General features: G+C 38.6%; 1 protein-coding gene across 6 annotated transcripts in view; it reads right to left on the reverse strand.

Moving 5' to 3' along the window:
• LOC121522281 (mitogen-activated protein kinase kinase kinase kinase 4-like) overlaps nucleotides 1-22,520 on the reverse strand; it is a 149,266-nt gene that overhangs the window by 35,419 nt on the left and 91,327 nt on the right. For 5 of the 6 annotated variants that reach the window (XM_041806476.1, XM_041806475.1, XM_041806471.1 and 2 more), the window contains exons 7-16: nucleotides 20,890-21,020; nucleotides 19,271-19,325; nucleotides 17,669-17,747; nucleotides 17,397-17,572; nucleotides 17,028-17,100; nucleotides 16,362-16,572; nucleotides 12,328-12,489; nucleotides 11,668-11,754; nucleotides 7,642-7,977; nucleotides 3,545-3,700 (exon numbers count right to left, since the gene is read on the reverse strand). In XM_041806476.1, the coding sequence (XP_041662410.1) occupies nucleotides 3,545-3,700; nucleotides 7,642-7,977; nucleotides 11,668-11,754; nucleotides 12,328-12,489; nucleotides 16,362-16,572; nucleotides 17,028-17,100; nucleotides 17,397-17,572; nucleotides 17,669-17,747; nucleotides 19,271-19,325; nucleotides 20,890-21,020 (1,466 nt within the window). The remainder of the gene's footprint in view (nucleotides 1-3,544; nucleotides 3,701-7,641; nucleotides 7,978-11,667; nucleotides 11,755-12,327; nucleotides 12,490-16,361; nucleotides 16,573-17,027; nucleotides 17,101-17,396; nucleotides 17,573-17,668; nucleotides 17,748-19,270; nucleotides 19,326-20,889; nucleotides 21,021-22,520) is intronic. The other variant, XM_041806472.1, reaches the window with a different exon arrangement.

The following is a 22,520-nucleotide window of genomic DNA, read 5'->3' on the forward strand; positions in this document are numbered from 1 at the left end:
TCTGGGATTTGACTCGGCCACACCAGAACATTCAACTTGTCGTCTTTAACCATTTCTGTGTAGGTTTCACTGTATGCTTCAGATCATTGTCTGGCTGGAAAATAAATCTTCTCCAAGCTGTAGTTCTCTTGCAAACTGAATAAGATTGTCCTCCAGGATTTTCCTAAATTTAGCTGCATTCATTATCCCCTCTACCTTTACAAGCCTCCAGGGCCGGCTGCTGAGAAGCATCCCCACAGCATGATGCTGCCACCACTGTGCTTCACAGTTGGGATGGTGTGTTTGTGTTGATGTGCAGTGTTTGGTGTCTGCAAAACTTAGCACATTGTCTGATGGCTAAAAGCACCATTTTTGTCTCATCAAACCAAAGAACTTTATTCCACAATTACCATGGAGTGTTCTTTTGTCCTCATGGTGTAATGGTAGCCAGGAGTGCTGCTTAACCAGTGACTGGAGCTTTCAACGTATCAACATAGGTGCCTCTGTTGAATTAGGTCAGTCACCTTAAAGTGGGTGATTATATATGCAACCACTTATTTAATTTACATATTTTTATTTAGTCGAAATTACTTATTGACCATGATTGAGTCATAAAATCAATAAAAGTGTAAGATATCAAGTGGGTATTTTTCTTTTCTTTCTTTTTTTTTTTAAGGCACTGTACGGGTTTTAAACTTTCAAAGACAGGCATTTTTTTGTAGTTTGTCTTCCTTTTTTAACAGCAGTGGCTTCAAAACAATTTAACACTGTGTTTATGTCTCAGGATGATTCAGCTCCACCTCATGGACAAGCATGGAAAAAATAACATTAACAAGCCATGAACAAAGCCTGACATGCAAAACAGAATGTAGGGCAAGAGAGCTTGTGACCTTAAACATGATGGTCATATGCAATTAGAAGAAATGCGGAAAAGAGCCTTGGCGTCTGCAGTCAGCTCAAATAACTTGGAAAATGTTTGATTTAAGCATGAGGAAATTTCATCACCTCTTTCAATAATAAACGCTCTATTACTGCAGCTTCATCCATTTCGAAAAATCCAAGTAGTTCAGATTCTAATCTTCATTTTTATTGAATTAACTTTCATTAGAAGACCTCAGAATGACCCAGACTGATGCAGTCAACACTGAACTTTGTACTTGCAATAAAATTAAAACAAAATAGTTCGACTGATCTTTATGTCTGCAGCTAATGAGTGAAAACTGATTAATCCACTTTGAACTTTATGGCAAATAATTAATATCATAACAGTGAATTACAGCATCACCAGCTTTATACTGAGTTACAGCATCGTTTTGTATAATTTAATCTGCGTGACATATTCAGACAGATTAACTTCAATGAACTGTGATTATTCATGCTTAGTGGTTTGAATTCCTCGCCGGGAAGATGACGAATACTGAGAATTAGTCACTTGCACTGAAAAACTTATGCCTTATGAATTTTGAATGTCTGTAATCACCAGTGCAAAAAAAAGAAGGTGAGGAATTTAAAGTATAGAAACACAAAACAGTAGCATACCACACAAGTTATCACTGTGTTCATAGAAAAAAAGGATTGAAATTAATTATACATTGAGTGTAGGTGCTTTTGTCAGCCTGGACGAGTGGGAGGACAGCCTGTCAATCGAAACAGTTTCTCATGGGAGAAAATTATAATCAGGCGTGTAATCATTTCATTCTCAGTGCAACAGAAAGTTTAACAAAAGGGAGTTTTTGAACTTTTACCACACATTAAAATGGGTGATATTAAATAGAACGATGACGACCCAGACGCTGAAAAGAGTCTGGGGATAAGTGAGATGAAACAACCTAAAAGAGTTCAGCTGAAGACACAATATATAAAAGCAGAACAAATAGGAGATTTATGACATGTTTCAAGAAAATATTCAGTAAGCATTTCATAATAAAGAGCAAACACTCAAGTACCACCTAAAAAGAGAAACTGTAAGAGAGATTATGATGAGAAAAGGTGTTAAAGGTTAACACAAAGAGTTGATGCCACTTCACAGTAGATTTACAGAAAGATGGCTGTTTAAAGCATTTTAATCTGCCTTCACATCTATTTTAGGTGATATGACAAGTGGATTGTGCTCAAGTTCAGAGGTTTACACTTTGCACTGGCAATACATTTCCAAAGTTTAGGGGGTGATCCCTAATGTTTTCCAAGGTGCATGAGCATTAACACTAAAGCAGGTAAAGGTGTGCCAGACCACCTCCATATGTAGTCTAAGGTGTCAGATCTCAATTCATCCTCAGAATTAATGGGGTGCGTTCATATTTACCATTAAGGCTGTCCACTTGTCAGATCACCCTGCTCAGATGTTAATAACACATTTAAAACCTTGTTGATTCAGGATAAACAGGCATCAGGAAGTTACTCAAGTTTCCAATACATTAAACATGAGGGAGATTAAGAGTGTCATAAATCCTTTCACTGTTAGCAGAGGCAGTTGTAGTGAGAAATATAAGCCCCCACCCTATAAGATGGACCTTACAATCATCTTCTGAATTTACCCTAAGTTGGCAGGTTTATTCAAAAATCTTTAAAGGTAATCAGGTTAATTGCCTAATAGTATGTTAACTAACCAATCAGACTGAAAGTAGAAGTGAGCTTTCTTGTCACTGTCTGAGTGTCAAGATGACATGGTCACATTTAACATAATAGAATATGCAGATATTATGATAATTAATCACCTGTCTCTTATATCATACTGCCAACTTTAACACATTTGTCATGTTTATCATGCAGCTTTTCAAACTGATCCAATCACATATTTTCCTTTTAATTTATAATAAGGGGCATTTTGAAAGTTAAAATTCAGATCTCAAATATACCCTTACGAAATACAGAATAATGTTGAGTAATGTCTTTCTAGAAAGAATAAAGTTCAACTATCTCTAGGTTTGTTGTTCCCAGCTCAGCGTTCACACTGAAGTAGCCTGAAAGTAGCCTTGGCAATTATGCTAGCACGTTTTGTAGCCACATGATATTAAAACCTGCCAATAGAAAGTTTTTAATAGGAAGCCCTAAGAGGAAATCATGAGTTTAAAATAAAAACAAACAAAAGTCAGTGTAGTGCAGTTCAGTGCAGGGAAAAAAGGACAGTTACAGGAAACAGACATGTTTATTTGTTTTTTTTTTTTGCCCTAAGCAGGAAAAAATGTTATTTGACATACAAGCTCGTTATGTGGCCACATGTATGTTTACTTATTGGTTTCAAGACTTTCTGACTCATGTTTTACAACAAGTTGTGCAATCCTGCCTCTTTGTTTTGGAAAAACAGATGCGGGGTTCAAGAGAGGATATGGTTGCTTTAAAGTAAAGAACATGAAAAATAATATTTAGCCAGTTGAAGTGCCCCATTGGGTCATTTTGTTACAAAAGAGCTGAATCCTGCAAGAGAAAAACTCCAGCAGACTGAAAATAGTGACAAAAACCACCTAGGAATAATCTCAAAATGCTGCCTGTGAACAGAAGTTGTTAAAGCTGAGAAGAAGGAATAATTCATCAGGAGGAAAGCAGAGTTTAAAGATATATTTCTTACCTGTGGTTCCACCGGCCGGTGCATGGCGGGCGCCTCCGATGCAGAGTTTCCATTCGGGTAGGAAGACTCGGAGCGTGGTGGCACAGGAGGCTGCTGTGGTTTGGTCTGTGCAGACTGAGGAGAACCCTGGATGTTCTTCCGGTACCGCTCATCAGCCTTAAGAGGACAGACAAATAAAAGACACACGTGAGCAGTGGTTTGAGACCACGGGGGGAGGGTGTGAGCGAGGACAAACAAAGGGAATAATAAGACAGGAGTCATCAGGCACTACGGTTTGTTAGTATCCCCCTGCAGAGCAAAGACATTTTGTACGAGCGGTCAGGAAAAGTGGTCTGCTGATACAGGCTCATCAGCAGGAACAACAAAGCACTTCCAGAAGGGCAGCATGGTTAAAAATGTCACTGTATTCCCACATCTCTGCTAGTAGGACAACAGCATCAGGACCAGTGAAGAGTATCATGCATTTTCATGTAGAGGAGAAAACAATCACTAAAACAGGAAGGTTAGGACACAGACAGAGGGTCCAGGACTCTGATTCTCTTTAAAAAGGGTTTGAGTGTGAAAGAGTAGCTTTAGTCCGTTAACTAAAGATGTAGAAGAAGAAGAGAACAACCAGATTTTAAGTTTGATTTTAATCATGCTATACCTAGCAAAGGTTGGCCTGCCCACAGAGATGGCTAGACCCCTGAAAACCCAGAGAGAATGGGCCCTCCTCAGACTTGGTTTATCGATATCAATGTGTGTGTATGACGAGTAGCATTGGTGCTAGCATCCTGGGTAACAGAGTTACCTCATTTTGGAGCTGACAGTGTGTCAAACTATTATAAGGTTCTGATGAAATTATTTATTTGTTATATTTTTCAACCCATTTCACTTCTTTCCACTGCATTTATTTTTTGCCACTTTCGTGCAATTTGTGCCGCTTTTTAAAAATTTTCACACTTTTAACCTTTTCAGCTTTACACCATGTTTTTTACACTTCTTTCTTTCTTTCTTTCTTTCTTTCTTTCTTTATTTACTTTTACCTATTTTGGGGGGCTTTGACACTTTTTTTTACCCATTTTTGCAAATTCCTTTTTTCTTCTTTTACCAATTTTTGCTACTTCATTTTTTCCACTTTTGCCAGTTCTTTTTTTTTCAGTTTTTGCCATTTCTTTTTCCCCACTTTTTACACACTATTTGCTACTTCCCTTATTTCCAACCCTTAGCAACTTTTGCCACTTCTTATTACCCAGAAGTACTCAAATTAGGCACTTTTTTCCACTTTTTAGCTACTTGTGCCTCTTTTATACTATTTTTGGCACATATTTTCAGTTTTGAATCATTTTGAGGCATTTTTCCCATTTCGGCCAATTTTTGCCTCTTTTTTGCTGCTTCTATCCCATTTGTGATGCTTTTTACCATTGTAAATTTTTTTTACCAATTTTAACCGATTTTTGCAGCTATTCACTCATTTAACCCTTTAAAAAATTACCCATTTTTGTGGCTTTTTGGTCATTTTCAGCACTTTTAACCCATTTTTGCCATTTCAACCATTTTTTTTTGCCACTTTTTTCCACTTTCTATCCATTTTTGTGGCATTTTACCCTTTAATATGTCTGACTAAATGACCTTAGCTCCAACTGATTGCCCTCAAACATAGCTGCCTGAATATTTTAGCAATTCTTTTACTGAAGCATCTTCTTGAATTTCCTTTAGGATTTCTTGAATTAAGCCTTGTGCAGAAACCTTCATGCAAAACAGCATTTTGGTCATCAGGTACTTTTCTGTCACTTTTGTGAGTCTCTCCTCTTCCTCTCTTTCCAGGTGTTCAGCGGCAACAGCAGGCTGCAAAATATATAGACAGAGGAAGTCCCACTGCGCACTATTGAGGTGGCTAATTATTGCTGTACCTTCATTAAACAGGGGTGAAGACAACAGCAAGGCAAGTTAAAGGAGCTGAAGAGTGCTCACTGAGGAAGAGGAGGTGTCCAGGTGAAAATTTAATATAAAACCAAAATTGTTCAATCAGGACAAGAAGAGAATGAGTAATTACAATGATACAAGTAGTCTGTATTTAAGAATCCCAAAAAGGATGTTATTTTTCGAATAAGATGGATTGTTTTGACAGTCTTTGCGTCATGAACCAAGAAAATCAAATAAATAGTGGGATCAACAACTGGTGACCCTGAATTCCTTTGGTATTTTTACCTCATTAATTATGTTAAAAGACTGCATCTAATAAAGTAATTTAAGTTAGAAACCTCTTGATATAAAAAAGGACACAATCAAGGCTGCATTCGGTATGGGTGCATAATGTAATCAGCTTATTGGTATCAGTGGACTACAGCTTAGAAAGTCAATTATCTGTATCAGCATATGAGGAAATTTATGCTGATATTTACAACTCATATATCAGCTGTACATGTATGTAGTTTATATCATACATCAGCCTCAAAAATCAGTAAAATATACAAGTGTATCATCAAGTACAGGTGGTTTCCAATTGTGCTACATACTAAAGGAGACCAACTGTGAGTCCAGAACATTTTGGAAAATAAAGCAACTCCCTGACTGTCCGCTTTCCTGCTTGTCTCTCAGCTTCTCTTTGCCCTGGAAACGCTTGGTGTTATTTACAGTTTAAACATGTGTTTGTACAGTGGCTAAAATGAGTCTGGGAATATCATCATATTGTATATAGCAAAAAATTCCCTTTAGTGCATCCTTAGTATCCGGCTGTTATAAGAAAGTGCTTTCAAAACAAGTGATGACTAAGATGTGACTAAGATATGACATGTGTGTCGCTCAATATCCAAGGTGAAGCTCGACAGCATCTCTTTTGTCCAGGCCTTTTCACCCCTGGTGACACACCCTGGAGATAGCTGTGGTTTTTGGGCCCCTGAGACATCCACTGCATGACCAGGGGCTTGTGGCAACCCTACTACCCTCTCAGATGGTACCCTAGGCTAGTGGTTCCATCAACATCAAGTATAATTGTTTTCATTGACAAAGTCCCAGCGTGATAGGCTCACATACACGTGTTCTTTAAAACACCATCCTTTATTACCAAGGTGTATTAGGGCCACTCAAGAAAATAAATAAATAATAAAGAGGATATGTTCATTTAAAAAAAAAACAAAAAAACTCAAAATTCTCAAGTTTAAAAAGTTGTTTACGGGAAAAAATAACAACTTTTTCACTTTAATAGTTGTAAATGCTTGACCAAAACATTTTTTGATTCAATTAGTCTCAAAACAAATTTTTGAAGCTATGAAGTTGAAAACCAAACAATAGATTTCCCTTTTGTTTTCTTGTAATTTTTTTACTTAACACTGTTGAATATTTAGGATTTTAAAAACTTCAAATTTTTCAGTTTTTAGAATCAAAGTCTTAGACTTTTTAAGACTTCTTGTAAATTTCTGACTTTTTAAACTCTGAAATTCTGTCTGAGTTTGATTTCTTGTAAATATACAACTTTATAATCTCAAAAATTTTGTGCCAACCCCCCCCCCCCAAAAAAAAATGTTCGTTTTTTGGACAAAAGTGAACACATTATCTACATTTTTTCATCTTTTAGGTTGGCCTTTAACGATCCCCATCTTTATTGATCTTGTTTAAGTTGAAGAAATCTAAATTAGGATTTCCGAAATTTCATTTTTTCTTTGGAAGTTGCCTTGGAAGTTTTATCCTCTTGGATGATGGACTTATTTTTTGATCAGTCATGACAACACTTATCTGAAATGGCAGTAGAAACCAAACACCACATTTAACTCTCTCCAGGGTATATCATTTCTTGGTTATCATCTGTTGGCTATTGTCTTTATCTTTTATGGTACATCCTTATTTTAGAGTTTCTTTTTGCCAGAAACGTTTACATAAGAGGAAAGATCCCCTCAGTTCACTGTGGTTTAGTGTCATTATGGACCGGTCGAACTATTAGTTGACGATTGAAGAAAGAGGTGTTAATACATTCTAGTCTTAGTTCTTCTACAAAGCCCCCGACACCAGCATGTAGCCATCACCATGAATGTATTAAACACCCAAAGCAGTGTGAGTACACACAAGCAGAAGAAGCTCTACAGGAGTCAGTATGACGGCAGAATGCTGCAGGAGATCACCTCTCTGATTGGCTCAGAGTTGTGGGCGTGGCCTTGGATGTCCGAAGCAGGAAGCTTGGGTTCTGTAGTTTTCTCCAGACTCTGAATCTGAGCCGACTTGGTCTTTTCAGAGTCAGCACTGTGTGGTGGTTTTGTTGGATCAGGTTCAGGGTTCTGCAGAGGTTTTATCCTGTCCTGATCCAGGCTCTGTGCAGGTTTGGTGCTCTGTGTTTTGTTACTGTCCAGGTTCTGGTTCTGGTTCTGCTGCAGGGACAACAGGTAGGCCTGCTCCTGCTGCAGCTGTTGCTGAAGCTTCTGGGCTTGGCGCTGCTCCTCAAGCTCCCGCCATTTATACTCCTGAGTGCAGGAAGGGTCACGTTTAACCAAAAACTCTTGAGAAAGAGACGCTGGGGAAGTTGCATCGAAATAAACACAACACTTGTTCTTTTTATATACATGATTTGCGTTTTTTTTTTTTTTTTTTTTTTCGGGAAAAATCAGTTATTAAACTCCATAAGTTAGGATAGAGAGAGAGTGGATCTGTGTGAGCATGATACCTATGGCCTATTTTTCAGCACTTCTATTGTATTTATGGTCATTTTAAAGGTAAACCCCCTCGATTCAACACAGTAAAATATGTAAGGAACAGTAAGTGAGTGATAGATTAAATGTAAAGCCTTATAGTTTAGATATTTCTGGATTTATACAGGATACCTCCTGGCTTTTTCCTTTAATATGATCATTATGTTGATTCCATGTTAATATATGATCAATCACAACTCAGAGGGTTGTAAAATAAGAATTAAAATATTTAGAAATCTGGTAAAGAAAATGCCAAATCTCTTTAAACTGTCTCTAATAGTTTCTGAGTGTGAAAGCCAATCATGATGTAAAGGAAGTATGTTTATAAATGGTGACTGTGGAGGAACCTGGGAGTGCAGCCAATGATGGAGGGATGGTGCAGAGCCTGGAAGTGGGAATACGATTGGCCATATCCTTTTATTATATAAGCATCCTCCATGAATCCCTGAGGACTTAAACAATTGAAAAATAGAAAAACAAGATAACGCAGCTCCTCTCCTGAGGAACATCTGGAAGAAAAACAGGGGAAGCCCTCTCTTCCCATCGAATGACTAGTTTCCTGGTGACGACATCCCTATTACCGAGGGACTGTAAACATCCCCACTTCCCCCGTAAAAACACAAGAATACTTAGTAAGATTTGACCTCGACTGTTAATGTGTCCACTGGGATCTACAAAAGTCATGAGCAAGTCCCAAAAACTTGATTCAGTATTGGATCTGGAGGAAAGTTTGTGTAACGGAGGAATAATAAGTACCTGTATTATGAAATTTAACAACACAGGAGCTGTGGAAACTGTAAAGGAACCACATGGGACACAAAAACCAATGGAAATAACATTCAGGGAACACTGTAGTTTTAGAAAGTCAGAACTGTTTTAAAAATACAGAATGAACCAGGGTAAAAGAGTAAACATGGGCAGGTATATTAACAGTTAGCTGTATGGTTGTAAGGACACAGGAAGGTCAAGGAAAATCCCTTTTTAAACTTTTGACCCATCATTGATATTCTAGGCTCTAAAAAAATCACACATGTAAAACCTCTCTAATAACTCCAGTAGATCGCTTCAGCAGACAGTGAAGACATGAGATGTAATGGCTGCAAGGATGAAAGCACCAGAAGTGGGTTGTTTTTTTTTTTGTTTTTTTTTTGACAAAAATCCAGTACATGGTCCTTTTTCAAACCACCAGACTTTACTGTGAACATATATTATTTTGCATTAAGGAATGTGGGAGTTGTTTGTCAACAATTACCTTGACTGGTTCATATGGATTGAGTTAATTGAGCAGTTTTAAACCTTTATGCACCTCATAGTCATTTAGATCCTTTTGGGCTCGTTTATATGAGAGAATTCCCCATAAAAACAAGAATGTGTAACTTTCCACCTTAAACTAGAAGTTTCAAAGTTGATCTAATAGTAAAATTATGTTTAACTGGGAGAACTGCATCTGGTCCATTTCCACATAACACCCCCATCACCTACTTTCAGTACTATGTAGCTTTAGCAGCAGGCAGGGGTTCTCTAACATGCTTAAAGGCTCTAGTCCAGACACCAGCCTTAAGCTAAAAAGAAGCCAGGTAAGGCTCATTTATGCTCTACATTTGTAACACATAGGGACACAGAAGGAGTTTTGTGTCTGTACTCTGCCGTCATTTCATCCATGTTTTTGTCCATTCTTTCAAAGCTTATGGAGACGTGTCAAATGTTGCAATAGGCTATGATCCCAAATGTCTGTTAGAGGTCAGGAACTTGAGGGCAGCCATTAGGAATGAATCGGAACAGAGGAAAGTTAGTACTTTACAGCTCTAAATGGACCTCTACACTGCAGTTATCATCAGAAAATGTATGATCCATTCACTTTACAAAAACATTTGTTTTTTGCCACCATTCAACAGATTTACCCGACGTGGAGGCAATCAATATCCCAAATAACTCAGTCCTGCAGACCTCCTAGCGTCTGGTGTCTAGTCAAATGAAGGGACACAAGAATCTTGAGGAGTCTTGTACTGAGCTTAAAGGCTAGCGGAGCCCCTTTGACATAAAAAAAAATCCTTCAATAATTTTAATTGAAACGCTGATGTGCTATCAACTAAAAAAAATAGCTCTTTTTTGTTCACCACGGTAGCTAGCTCCCGTTTGAATGCCAGTTTTATCTCCTTGACCCTTTGTCATTATTTAGTCCAATTCAATCTGTCACCGACGAGAAAAGAGACCGATTCCTCGTCAGGACATGTGAGGCTGGAGGTTGTTGAGACGTTCATTAGCTGAGAAAACACAAGTAAGATCAGAGTTAAATGTGCTAAACAGACCATACAAATGGTTTTTATCTTTTGCCTCAATATTTCACAACTTTTGGAACACAAAAGTAGCTCAAGTGTTAAGAATGTTTATATTATTGCACTTTTAATGCTTGGCATAGTCTTAAAGAGCTCAAAACATGGCCTTTTAAGTAACATTTCTCTCTGCAGAAATCACTACTTGTTCCCCAAGTGTAATGTCATCTGCAAAGAAACTATTTCACTGTAAATCGTAGAGGCATCATTGCCTAAAGTTCAGCAAAAGCAGCAAAAAAATGGCAGAACTTAATTGAACTTTCTGAACAAAATCTGGTAGATGTATTTTGTAATGTTCACCTCAACAGAAACCTACACATTTAAGTATGAGGGCAGTGACAGTCGTAAGCACAGTGATCTATTTTCCTACAGACCTAGAGCATAAATGAGCCTTTAACCTGACTCAGTACTGTTTGATCCAAAGGCTGAGGCCAGAGGTAGAAGAGGTTGGTGGGGGATGAAATGAGGTGAAAAGACAATGCATTTACAACTAGAGACTTTTGGTGGGCACCAAAGCGAATCAAACCGAAATCCTACATACTGTCATATAAATGTGAGGCTGATGCTCTTGGTTTAAGGAGGGCAGTCCAGCAGCTTCTGGTGTGCATTTGAAGTCAACACAAGATACTTGTGCCATCAACTCCCTGTGAAGAAATACCTAAACCCAGTTATACCCTCACAAGTGAATCATGCATACAGATGGGCAGCAAGAAGCCAGCTCCTACCTACCTACCCCATGACCATCACTGCCCAAACAGTACTATCACCTTCAGCAGACCCAGGCTCTGTACATGCAAGCTCCAGGTAGCGACTGATTTGTTGGTTTGTCTCAGTAAAATCTGGTGACTTTGTGCAGAACAGTGTAACGACTGTCTCTCCTTAGAAGGAGGTATTTTAACACTTTATGCACCACTTGAGACAAGGAGCATTTGCTCTGGAACTACATTAAGGTCATCACGGCCTGTTTCACAGCTGTTAGCTGAAGCATTCTCAAGGAGCAATTTCCAAAACCATCATCAACATATTTATTTGGTATATACAGCCTATATATAGGTCCCCTTCCAGAAAGGAAGGTGGAATTCCCATTAAGAACTGGACATCCAGAGTTTAGAAAAGGGTTAAAAACACTCACCAGCAGCATGGCCTGTTCATGGAGCAGCTGCTGCTGCAGGATCTCCAGGTGCCTCTGCTCCTCCTCCAGCTGACGACGGATGTACTCCTGTTAGTAAAACAACCCTTTTAGTTTATTCTCAGGAAACTATAAATCTTCTCTGACTTGCTGCATTCTTGTTTAAAGGATCTGCAATGTAGGCTTCATTCCAAATGTAACGTGTTTCAGTGTTTTGCATATAAACAGTGTAATTCAGAAACAAAAGTTAATGTTAAATAGCAACACCCGAGTCTTAACAAGTTAAATTCCTGGAATTGTTTGGCATGAACTAAAGGGATGTTCAAGCAAATTTAGCTGAATCTTAAAATCATAAAATACAATGACTAGTTAAATGGTCGCATTTTTTAATTTGGGAAAAAACACTCATAAGACATTAAATCTTCAGACAGCGGTCACAAGGAAGAATTGCCAGACTTTTCAAATCCTCAAGAATCTGAATGAGGAAGCAGTTTGACATACAATCATGTTGATTCCCCACTAAAAATGCCATAATGACAAAAACATTGCCATGTCAATAGAGATGGTAGCATAAATGATATATAAACTTTATTTTTACCAATTTTTGAAAAAGTTTTTGGCAACATCACTTGTCTCCACTCTTCTTGACTCTGACTGTCGTACCTGTTCTCTGTCAGCCCTCCTCTTCTCCTCCTCGGCCCTCCTGCGCTCCTCCTCCTCTTTGCGGCGTCGTTCCATCTCCTCGACACGCCTCTTCTCCTCCTGCTCACGTCGGCGCTGCTCGCGCTCCTGCTGCCTCCTCATCTCTCGCTCACGCCGTTGTTGCTGTGGGTGGACACAGGAGGAGAAACCTGTTCATGTCACGGCTGACAGCATGCCCTCCATCTGATTTTTGTCTTCTCATACGTGGTGACACTGAGCTGATTTATTTTCTGATTCAGAATGAAACTAAAGCAGCATGAGTTTAAAGTTTTGTGGTTCTGAAAGCACAGATAAGGGGTGTAAAATCAGACCTGAATCTGGTGACTTGAGCAGCAGTGTGATTTGTTGTTGCTGTGAGCTAAAAGTTACATCATTAACCGCATGTTCATCTTCACTTTTACAGCTGAACAATCTTAGCAGCAAAAACAAGACACAACACGCAAAGAAAGTCTTACAGCTAAATATGAGGTGACCTATTTTGGTGCTGGTGATATTTTCTTTGTAGGGGAAAACAAGGAGTTATTGATGATGTCAACTGAATAAAAATATGTAATGTAAATATGTGATTATATAAATATTAACTCCCTTTAAAGTGACTGACCTAATCTGTGTTCAATATGTAGGCCAGAATACTTATGCAGGAAATAATTAAATTAAAATCACGAACTTCAGCTTCAAGAAATATTGCACCCCATGCAATTTGAAATTAGATTGGACTTTGAAATTTTGATCAATTATTCAGCCAAAGCTTTCAGACAACCAGCATTAAGTCAAAACTTCCTAAAATGCATTACAAATGGTACTACATATTTTTTTAAGTCATGCATTGATTAATAAATGACGGCAGGACTCAGCAGGGTTTATGAAGTAATTCTGAGTGTTGAATTCTATTTTTATATCATGTTATAATCCGTCCATCTGTTCAAGGACATGTCATATTTCCTTCAAATCCACCAGCTGTCAAAGACTTTGAGCTTTAGACATGAGTAATGAGAAAGTTAGGATATAAGAAACCCGTCCAAGAGGCCACATTACTACAAACTGTGATATTTATTTTTTTTCAAATATAATTAAATGGACAGAGGACACCAGTCTGGTCTAAAAACACAGGTATTTACCTGTTTTTGTGCATGGAATATAAATGAATACAGAGGATGAGCTGAAGTGACGTGAGAAGGATGAAATGTCGCCGTTTCAAGCTCAGCTTTCAAAATAAATCATTTAATCATGGTAATATCTTAAGTCTGACAGGCACTTATCTACAACTGGGCTCTTTAAGCAGACAGTTGAAGAAATTAAACTGATTTCTGTCCGTCAGACTGCCCTTAAAAGGTGCACTTAAACCTGCAGGAGGTGGGTTTTGGCTGCAGAAATCATGACGCTTCATGTTCAGAGCTCGGCGTTCAGATTTCCACAGGAGGAGGCGATCAATCAGAGCACCATGCAGCTGGATTTATTTCACGTGGCTTCAGCTCAACTGTGGCTTCTGCTGTCTCATTCAGCTACAAGCAGCGTCATGAATCACAAACACCGCCTGGAGCTGCACGCGGTGTGGGAAAACAAGAACTGAAATACTACTTTTTCTCTCTCCTGTTATAGAGGATGCTACACTTAAATTTATAAACCAAAACTCGCTGCTTGTGTCATATTTTATTCCCAATTTTACTTGTTTCTTATGTGACAGCCCCTCTTATAGTATTTATGCCTCTGTCTCTTCCCTTCCTTCCAGAGAATTTGGTTTAGTCCCCTTCTGTCTAACTTTATAAAAATCATCTCTTTGCAAAGGTCTTCCACTGCTTCATTCCCTTCTCTTGCTGATAACAGAAGATTTTTCATTTTCTTTACTAGACTTGAGAAGAAAATTGAGCCAGGCTTGGGCAGACTCTGATAGAAGAAGAACCAGTGCTCAAAGAGATAAAGATAATTACTAAAAGGGTTTTTAAACTCCTCCCCCAGGAGGCCAATTATTTTGTTCCCCCACAGTTGCAGGAAATTGATATTGGAGTCTTTATTCTAAAAATTATCCTGCAAATATCTTACCAATATCTCCTGAGAAAAAAGAAAACACATGTACCTGATTAATTGTCTAATCTCCTCTGGCTCTTACACTGTCAATAACAAATAGTTCAGATGAAAAACCTGGTGGATTGTCAGGATTATCATACTAACCAGGAGAAAAGGCAGCTCGATTTTGAAAGGTAAGGCTTCAGTGCAGTCAAAAGGGGAAAAAAAGTTAATTTCTCTCCATTACATATGGGGGTAGACAAAAATTGGAGGCTTAAGAGCACAAAAGAAACATGCACGAATCATAAAGTACTCAAATCACCAAATTTTTTCCTATGATTTAATTCAAGAGGGGATACTTCCAAATATTCAATGTTTATTTCACACAAACTAAAATACTTCAAGGCTTTATTGTTAGAATGTTTATGATTATGGCTTACAGCTCACAAAAATCTAAAATCCACAATCTAAAAAGATCCTGATTTCTAGATCAAAATCGTGCAAAAACACACTGTTCCTGCCTCCCTGAGGCTAACAAAATTAGAGTTGCAAATTCTAGCAGTTATTAAGTAGTTTATACAAAGGTCTTTTGATAAGAAAAACATGTCTTTTTTGGGGATTTATCAGTGAAACAATTAAAATCTATGTTTATTTTTGACAGCGGGGGGGGGGCTGCTTTTCTTAGGTACATGTAGGGGGGGCTCCAAGGAAAAATGGTTGGGAAACACTGGTCTACAGTGTCAAACACCCAAGATAAATTAATGAGTAGCTGGGTTTCCATTACAGTTTTTTGAAAAATAAAAGCGATATTTCTTAAATATCAATTAAGTACGATTGCGCTTTGAATGCGTTTCCATTGAAGGGAGTTTTGGGCATAGGCCTTGCAATTCTGGTAAAATCTCATCTCGTGGGAATCTGCTGCAGCGAAGCTTGACACTCAAAACCTGTTGTGTGTTGGTACGGTTTTGGTTACATCTACAGCGGTTGCCTTGATAATTTTGAACAAAAGACGAAGGCAACGGATGATAGTTCAGAGGTAAAGTCCGTATGTATGGCAAAAGCCACGTATAAGGGTTGAAGTATGATGTTGAGAAAAGTCTTGTCTCTTCTTCTGTCTACATGCACCGTGCCATGTTGTCTCAGAGTGACTGGTCATGTGACTTTTGCGACATATTTCTATATCGAAATGCCTAAAAAAACCTCCTCATGAAAGCGTAAAAACTTTTTAGCGATATTTTAGGGTTTTTTCAAAATTCAGGTGTTTCCATTACCAGTTTTTTATTGTGCTATTTTGATTTTGCGCATTTCCAAGTATAATGGAAACCCAGCTAGTGACTAGTCGAGGTCAAGCAGAAAAGGTCATCACACAGTTGACTAGATGACTTGTTGACTAGTCTATGCAGACCCTAGTTCCTGCAAGATGCTAAGGGTGCCATCACTTCATTATTGTTTATATATATATTAAAGACCATTTTTGCAGCATGGCAGTAGCCATTAACCAGAGGTACAGCAGCTACAAGGGGCAGGCAGCTGTGTTACTGTTTATACAGATCAGCTGATTGTGATCGTGGGTCTGAACTGATAAAAACAAACTAGTATTATTGTTGCCTTTAAATGAGGAATTTGACTTAAACAAGTCTGCAAATTGTGTGCATCTCTAATGTTGATGATTGTACGCTGTGAGGAATTATACAGTATTACATGAAAAGATAAATGTATAAGTCGGAAATACTTAAACGACAGAAACCTTAAGGTGACATGCATCAGTGCATTTATTTTTCTCCATTTTCCAATGACTGTGAGTAAATTCTTGCTGTTTTTTGCAGAGCATTTATCTCTGTTTCTTAGATTATCAACGGTGATTATACTATGATAGATTTAATTTGGTCCTTTTTCAAATATCAACTTGCTTTCACAGGAAAATGTAATGAAGAAAAATACAGATGGTGCCCCTCAATCCAGACTACAAAAGGTCGCTGTCATGCACTCACCTCCTCCAGCCGCCTCCTCTGCTCCTTTTGCTGCTCGATACGTTTCTGCCTCTCCGCCAGCAGTTGGCGCTTGTACTCCTCCTGCTCACGGAGCTGCTGCTCCTGGAGGAGCTGCTGGCGACGCAGCGCCTCAGAGCGCTCCTTGTTCTCCTGTTGGAGGCGGATGAAGTCACGGCGTAGAGTGGACTCACCGGGTACGTTCACTATGGAGCTGCACAAAGGACACACAAGAGGGTTAGGCAGTATATATGCAAACAATTAGCTGGTAAAATTAAGAACATTTAACATTATTACCTCAGTCAGCACAAACATAAATACTGACTTTTTGTAGTCAGAGTAGCAGTTATGATATATTTATACCTGAAAAATAATACTGGTCATCTGCATTGCATGGTAATAAAGAAAAATACAAGAGATATGCTGCAGATTTCTGATTTATTTTCCCCAGTTTCATCCAAAACTGTCTGAAAAAGCTTGTCTTTTTCACCTCCACTATAAGATAGTAATTGTAAGCTTCTTATGTACTGAGAAGTTGTTTATTTAACTGTGAGAGGCATGCACACTATACGGGCTTAAATATACAGAATTTGGCTTGCAATGTTAAAAACACTGACATTCTGTTATTTACTCCATGGTTTAATACACACTGTGTTGATCTTTTCTTACCTTGGCTCTCCTTCTTGCTCTGATGACTCTTCTTCCTCCTCTTCACTGCCACTGTACTCATACTCTGTCTCATCTGAAGAAAATAAGAAGGAATTATTACAGTGATTAAACTAGTGATTAAGACCATAAAACTCCTCAGTGGCTAAGGCTATAACTGACATACTGTCATAGACAATTCTTGCACTTTTCATGCCCTTAAGCATTTCTTCTCTGTTCTTCTTATACTGAAAGGCAACACCATTCTGTCTACATTAATAATGTTTATCCATGAGTTTATTTCCCACCCTTTCTGTCGTTATTTACCACATGAAACTGCCCAAAAGCTTCAGTTTAAAAGCAGTGACAATCACCACCAAGGTCTTGACTCACCCTTCTCTCCCCTCTTCTTCTTGGTCCGGTCGATGTGGTCTTTGAGCTGGATGCGGACCTGCCTCTCGTTGGGCTGGTCCCTGATGAATGGGTGTTTGAGCAGCTGCTCGGTGGGAGGACGCTGCGTGTAGTTCTTCACCAGGCAGCCCTCGATGAAGCTGAAGAACTTCTTAGACCTGTAAAGTGGAATTAAAGTAATGAGATTAGATATGTTACATTTTATAATTGGTCTTGATATCATGATTTGAACAAAAATTTTTAACTTGGCCCACCATTTTTTGGACTTAAGTCTAGGAGGAGGATTTCTTGGGATGAGGAAGAGGGCTCTCATTGGATGCATGTCACACAGAGCTAGAGGAGATAAATATGAGAAGATAGTTAATATATGACAAAGACAAAAAAAAAACAGAGACATTTAACTATTGAAATTTAGAAGGTTCAGAGCAAAAAGTCATCAACTCATAAATAGTTGTGTTAGTTATTAATGATCAAAAAATCTTGTTCCCAGTCAAATTTAGTCCAGGCATACACTGATTTCAAACTGACTATAACAGTGATGGTGGAATATCAGCTCACAATGTGCAGCTTAATCAAATCCAATGCACGACCAAAGCATGTGATTAATTGTGCTCACACTGTACAGTTGGATGTTCAGCCCTGACCTGAGTGCTCACACTGTGTGAGTGAACAAATATCACTGGAGTTTTCAATGAAAAGTCTAATTGACGAAGGGTCAAGTCAGATCTGATGTCATGATTTCATGCTTTAAATTAATACAAACACCAACAAAACTGCTCTCGCCATGTCAAGAGCCAACGCCAAGCCCTGAGCATCACTGGGGACTACTCTCATTGGGTGTTTGACTCCCTCATTTCAGACAGTTTCTTCCCTTATGCAGTTTGGATCCTGAACAACACTTCCAGGCTGCTGTCTCCTCCCATCCTTTATAGGACCTCACATATACACATGAACATGATCATGCTACTTTGCCCACTTTGCATTTTTTTAGATTGTATTTTATACTGATTTATTGCCTCAGCTGTTAAGTTGTTATTTAGCTGATGAAAGATTTGCTCATAATGTTCCATTGTTTTATGCAAGATCATTTATCCATCCACCCATCCATCTCATAAATTGCATCACGAGCAAACACAACTAGCTGTTGAATAATAACAAATATTCCATGTCACAGGTTGACATGTATGCCTTCCTGATTATTTTCTTTATCATAGTCAGAGAAGGTGCAACAAAAAGGCTTTCCTGTTGTTTTTATGGTGGTTTAAGATGTCAAAAGGCTACAAAGGAAAAATTGACCCTTTGTTGGCAATGCTGATTGTGGCTCTGCTCACACTGTGCGAGTGTGTGTGATTTATCAGGATCAGTTGGTCAAGCCATGGTTGGACGTCACAAACCACTGTAAACTGCATATCAAATGATGCATGATCAGGCAGAAAGTCAACTTCTAAGTGAGTCATGTGTCTCAAACTTTGTGTCTGAATTAGCTTAAAATCGCTGTGTACACCTGGCCAAAGTCATTTTCCTTCCATTTGGGAGGGTACACTCTGGACTGGTCACCAGCCAATCACAGGACTGAAATGAAGAGACAAAACACCAGCCATGCTTACAGTCAAACCTTAATTAATTTCAAGTCCTCAATTAACCTAAGGAGCATGTCTTTGGTCTGTCAGAGGTGGTCAGGGTATCTGGAGAGAACCCACACATGCACAGGAAGAACATGCAAGGCCCTGTCCAGGAAACAGAACCAGTAACCATCGTGCTTTGAGGCAAGACACAAACCCCTCAACTGCAGAGCAGCCCCAAAATTTTCTGTATGTTCTGAATGTGCTGAATACACAAATCAACAAAGTACTTACGAGGAGCTCCCTCAGCCATCTCTATAGCGGTGATTCCACAAGACCACAGGTCACTCTGCAGGACAGAAGTGGAGGTCAGTTTAGTACCATTCCTGTTTCTCTTATGCCTGATTCCAACAAGGAACAGATTTTTCATATCTACTATTAAAGTGGTTCTTAAACTTAAAGGGATACTTCAACATTTTGGCGAATTCGCCCATTGCCATAATCCCTATAGTCTTAGTAATAGGTTTGTTACCTTTAGTTGTCGGTGCAAGCTATTTTAAGATCGGCGCTGCCGAGTTCAGACCTGCTGTGCCAACTCAATGTAAGCAGACGGTATTCCGGCTTTCCTTCATCAAACTCATCAAATACACAATCCAACAACTCCAAAACGCTCTCGTGAACAAGTTGTGACCTGTACATTCACCACTCTATGAAATAATAATGTATAATTATGTAACACTGGGACACATGAAGCAAATACTCGGAACTATTTCTTGAGTAAACCACTGGGCGGAGTGACACAGTGCAGCAGCCATGTCTGGAGTGTAGTTCCGGCTTTGCATTTAGCTTTAAAACATCTCCGTCTCGTAATGTTCTATGATAATTTCATAGCGTGGTGAATGTACAGGTCACAACTTGTCCACAAGAGCGTTTTGGAGTTGTTGGATTGTGTATTTGATGAGTTTGATGAGGGAAAGCCGGAAATACCGTCTGCTTACCTTGAGTTGGCACAGCAGGTCCAAACTCGGCAGCACCGATCTAAAAATAGCTTGCACCGACAACTGAAGGTAACTAACCTATTACTAAGACTATAGGAATTATGGCAATGGGCAAATTTGCCAAAATGTTGTAGTATCCCTTTAAAAGATTTTTTTTCCACAACCTTGAAATGAAGAAAACTGAGATCTTACATGAACAGACTGTCAGACTTTCTATCTCTGATCACAGACTTTGATTTCTGACACCTTTACTTTATTTCTGAGCCTTTTTGCACAAATTGCTTGTCCTGTGCTTGAAAGTCTCTTTCTACAAAGACTACACTGTAAAACTCAAACCCTAGCAATTGTGTTTCATCTCATTTCTTCTAAAAAAAACCAACTCAGTTCATACAAAGATCAACATTCACCTCATGAGTTAAGATAAACATCTGATTTCAAGATTTTACAGGACAAAAGGCCAGAATTGCTTGTATTTAGTTAAAATACCTTGAAATAAAAAGCTTATCTAGACATTTACAATGAATGTAGCTTGCTGTGTTCACAGTAAGTTTATGCAGGAAAATGAGACAAATACACCTGGTTAGATGTGAGTTTTTGCTTTGTGAATATCCCAAAGTTCCTCAGTCATGCTTTATGGGACATTTCTAGTTTTTTGCACTGACTAGCATTCACACAAAACTACAGAGGAGACTTCAAATAAGTAGTTTCTCTTAATGTTAGGAATATGCTTGAAAATAGTTGCTTGGGGTCTTGCCATCTTGCTGGAATACTTTTTTTCTACTTATCCTGAGAGTCCAACAAAATTGTTGTTTGTTAGTCACCTAAAAGTATAGTTACACACTACAGACCCAGCATAATATTTTAAAAAAGATCTCATTTCTGTTATGTAATTTGGAGCCTTGTCCTGTTGCGTACCCTGTAGTCGTAGGTAGCATCTGGATTTTCATCACAAGCAATGACCTCTGGAGCCATCCAATATGGCGTCCCAATGAAAGTGTTCCTCCGTCCTACCGTCCGGTCCAGCTGAGCGCTGACACCAAAGTCCACTGTGGGGGAAAAAAGAAAAACATTTATTAAGGAAAGGTTTTCATTAATAACATCATGAAGGAATGAACTAAGAGGTCACAGAGTTATTATTTTTGGTCCTACATCAGTAAAATTTGAAGTTTTTAATGTCTGACTGTGGATTTTCAAACATGGGTTTAACAGACTATCATCATGAGAGGGGTCATTAAAGTTTTCACCTCTTAACCACATTAAAGATCCATGCCTCTTGGACCGCCACCATGTTAATTAAAATTTGACTCGATCTCTCATCACATTGAAACCTTCACACACAAACACAGACGAGTCTGCTGACTGAGAGGAGTTTAAAGGTCAGAAAGCTGCTCCGTCACAAACCTCAGTCCCTTCTCCTTTCATCCAAACTACAGACTATTTAGGTGGAGACGTGGTTTATACTGACCGTCACAGCACAGCAATAATGACGACATGATGATAAATTTGATTTAAAAAATAATTATCTAATAAAACTGCATGATTACAGTGGGAAAACTCTGACAAATTATCCAAAATAAAAGACCTCATCTGAACTCTTTATAACCTCAGCTTAAAGTTTAAGCTCACAAACTGGACAAATACCATCTTTCTGGTTTCCAGGAATTTAAATGGTCATGTTGTGGTCCATATTTATGGCAGTTTTCAAATAAGAGCTTTACAGACAGAATTAGGAACAGCGACGTTATCTTAGCGAGGCAGAAATGTGACGGAAAAATGGGGACAAGAATGGATGAGAGAAAGATGACTTCTGAATAAAGGGTTCATGTCGGGTTTATCGAGTTGTAAGAGTTCATCTTAACAAAAAACAGTGGAATTTTAATGTTGCCACTGTCAAATATAAAAGTTTTATTGGACATTGTGAGGGACAAGTTGGACAAAGTTTTCTTTCAAAGTATCACAAGTTTTAGTGCTTCTCAGAAGAACAAATATCTGAAAAACCTTGCAGGGTAAGTGACTGAGTGATGATGTGCTGTTCACAGATGAGCCTGTTCTACAAAACAGCCCTTTAGTGTGAGCCGCGGTAGTTAGCTCCCGTTTGAGTGCCACTTTCCTTTCCTCTATTCCTAGTTGTTTTTAAATCCACATTTAAAAAATCCAAACTGGAACCAAATGAAGAGCCATTTGGGAGCCAAACAATCATCTCTTCAGAGCTTAAACAAATAATTTGGACCACTAAAAAGAGTTGGATTTCCTGTCATAGTGCGTGAGACTTGAGGTTGGTGAGATGGACATCAGTGTAATGTGCTAAATCGTGGAAAAATTGTACTGAACCAAACTGGACCGCTTTGTGGAAACAGACCACACATGAGCGTTGTGTAATGTTGCCCCTCCAGGCTTTAGATGGAGCCTTTATCATTCCTGCCCGCTTCTCTAAGAGTTTTTAAAACTTTGTTATCTTTGCCTGAATATTTCACTACTCTCTGAGACAAAAAAGGTTTAGAATTAAGAATGTTTTTGTCTTTGCACTTTTAAAACTTGGCATAGTC

This window comes from Cheilinus undulatus, linkage group 15 (assembly GCF_018320785.1).
Source record: "Cheilinus undulatus linkage group 15, ASM1832078v1, whole genome shotgun sequence".
NCBI classification, from domain to species: Eukaryota; Metazoa; Chordata; class Actinopteri; order Labriformes; family Labridae; genus Cheilinus; species Cheilinus undulatus.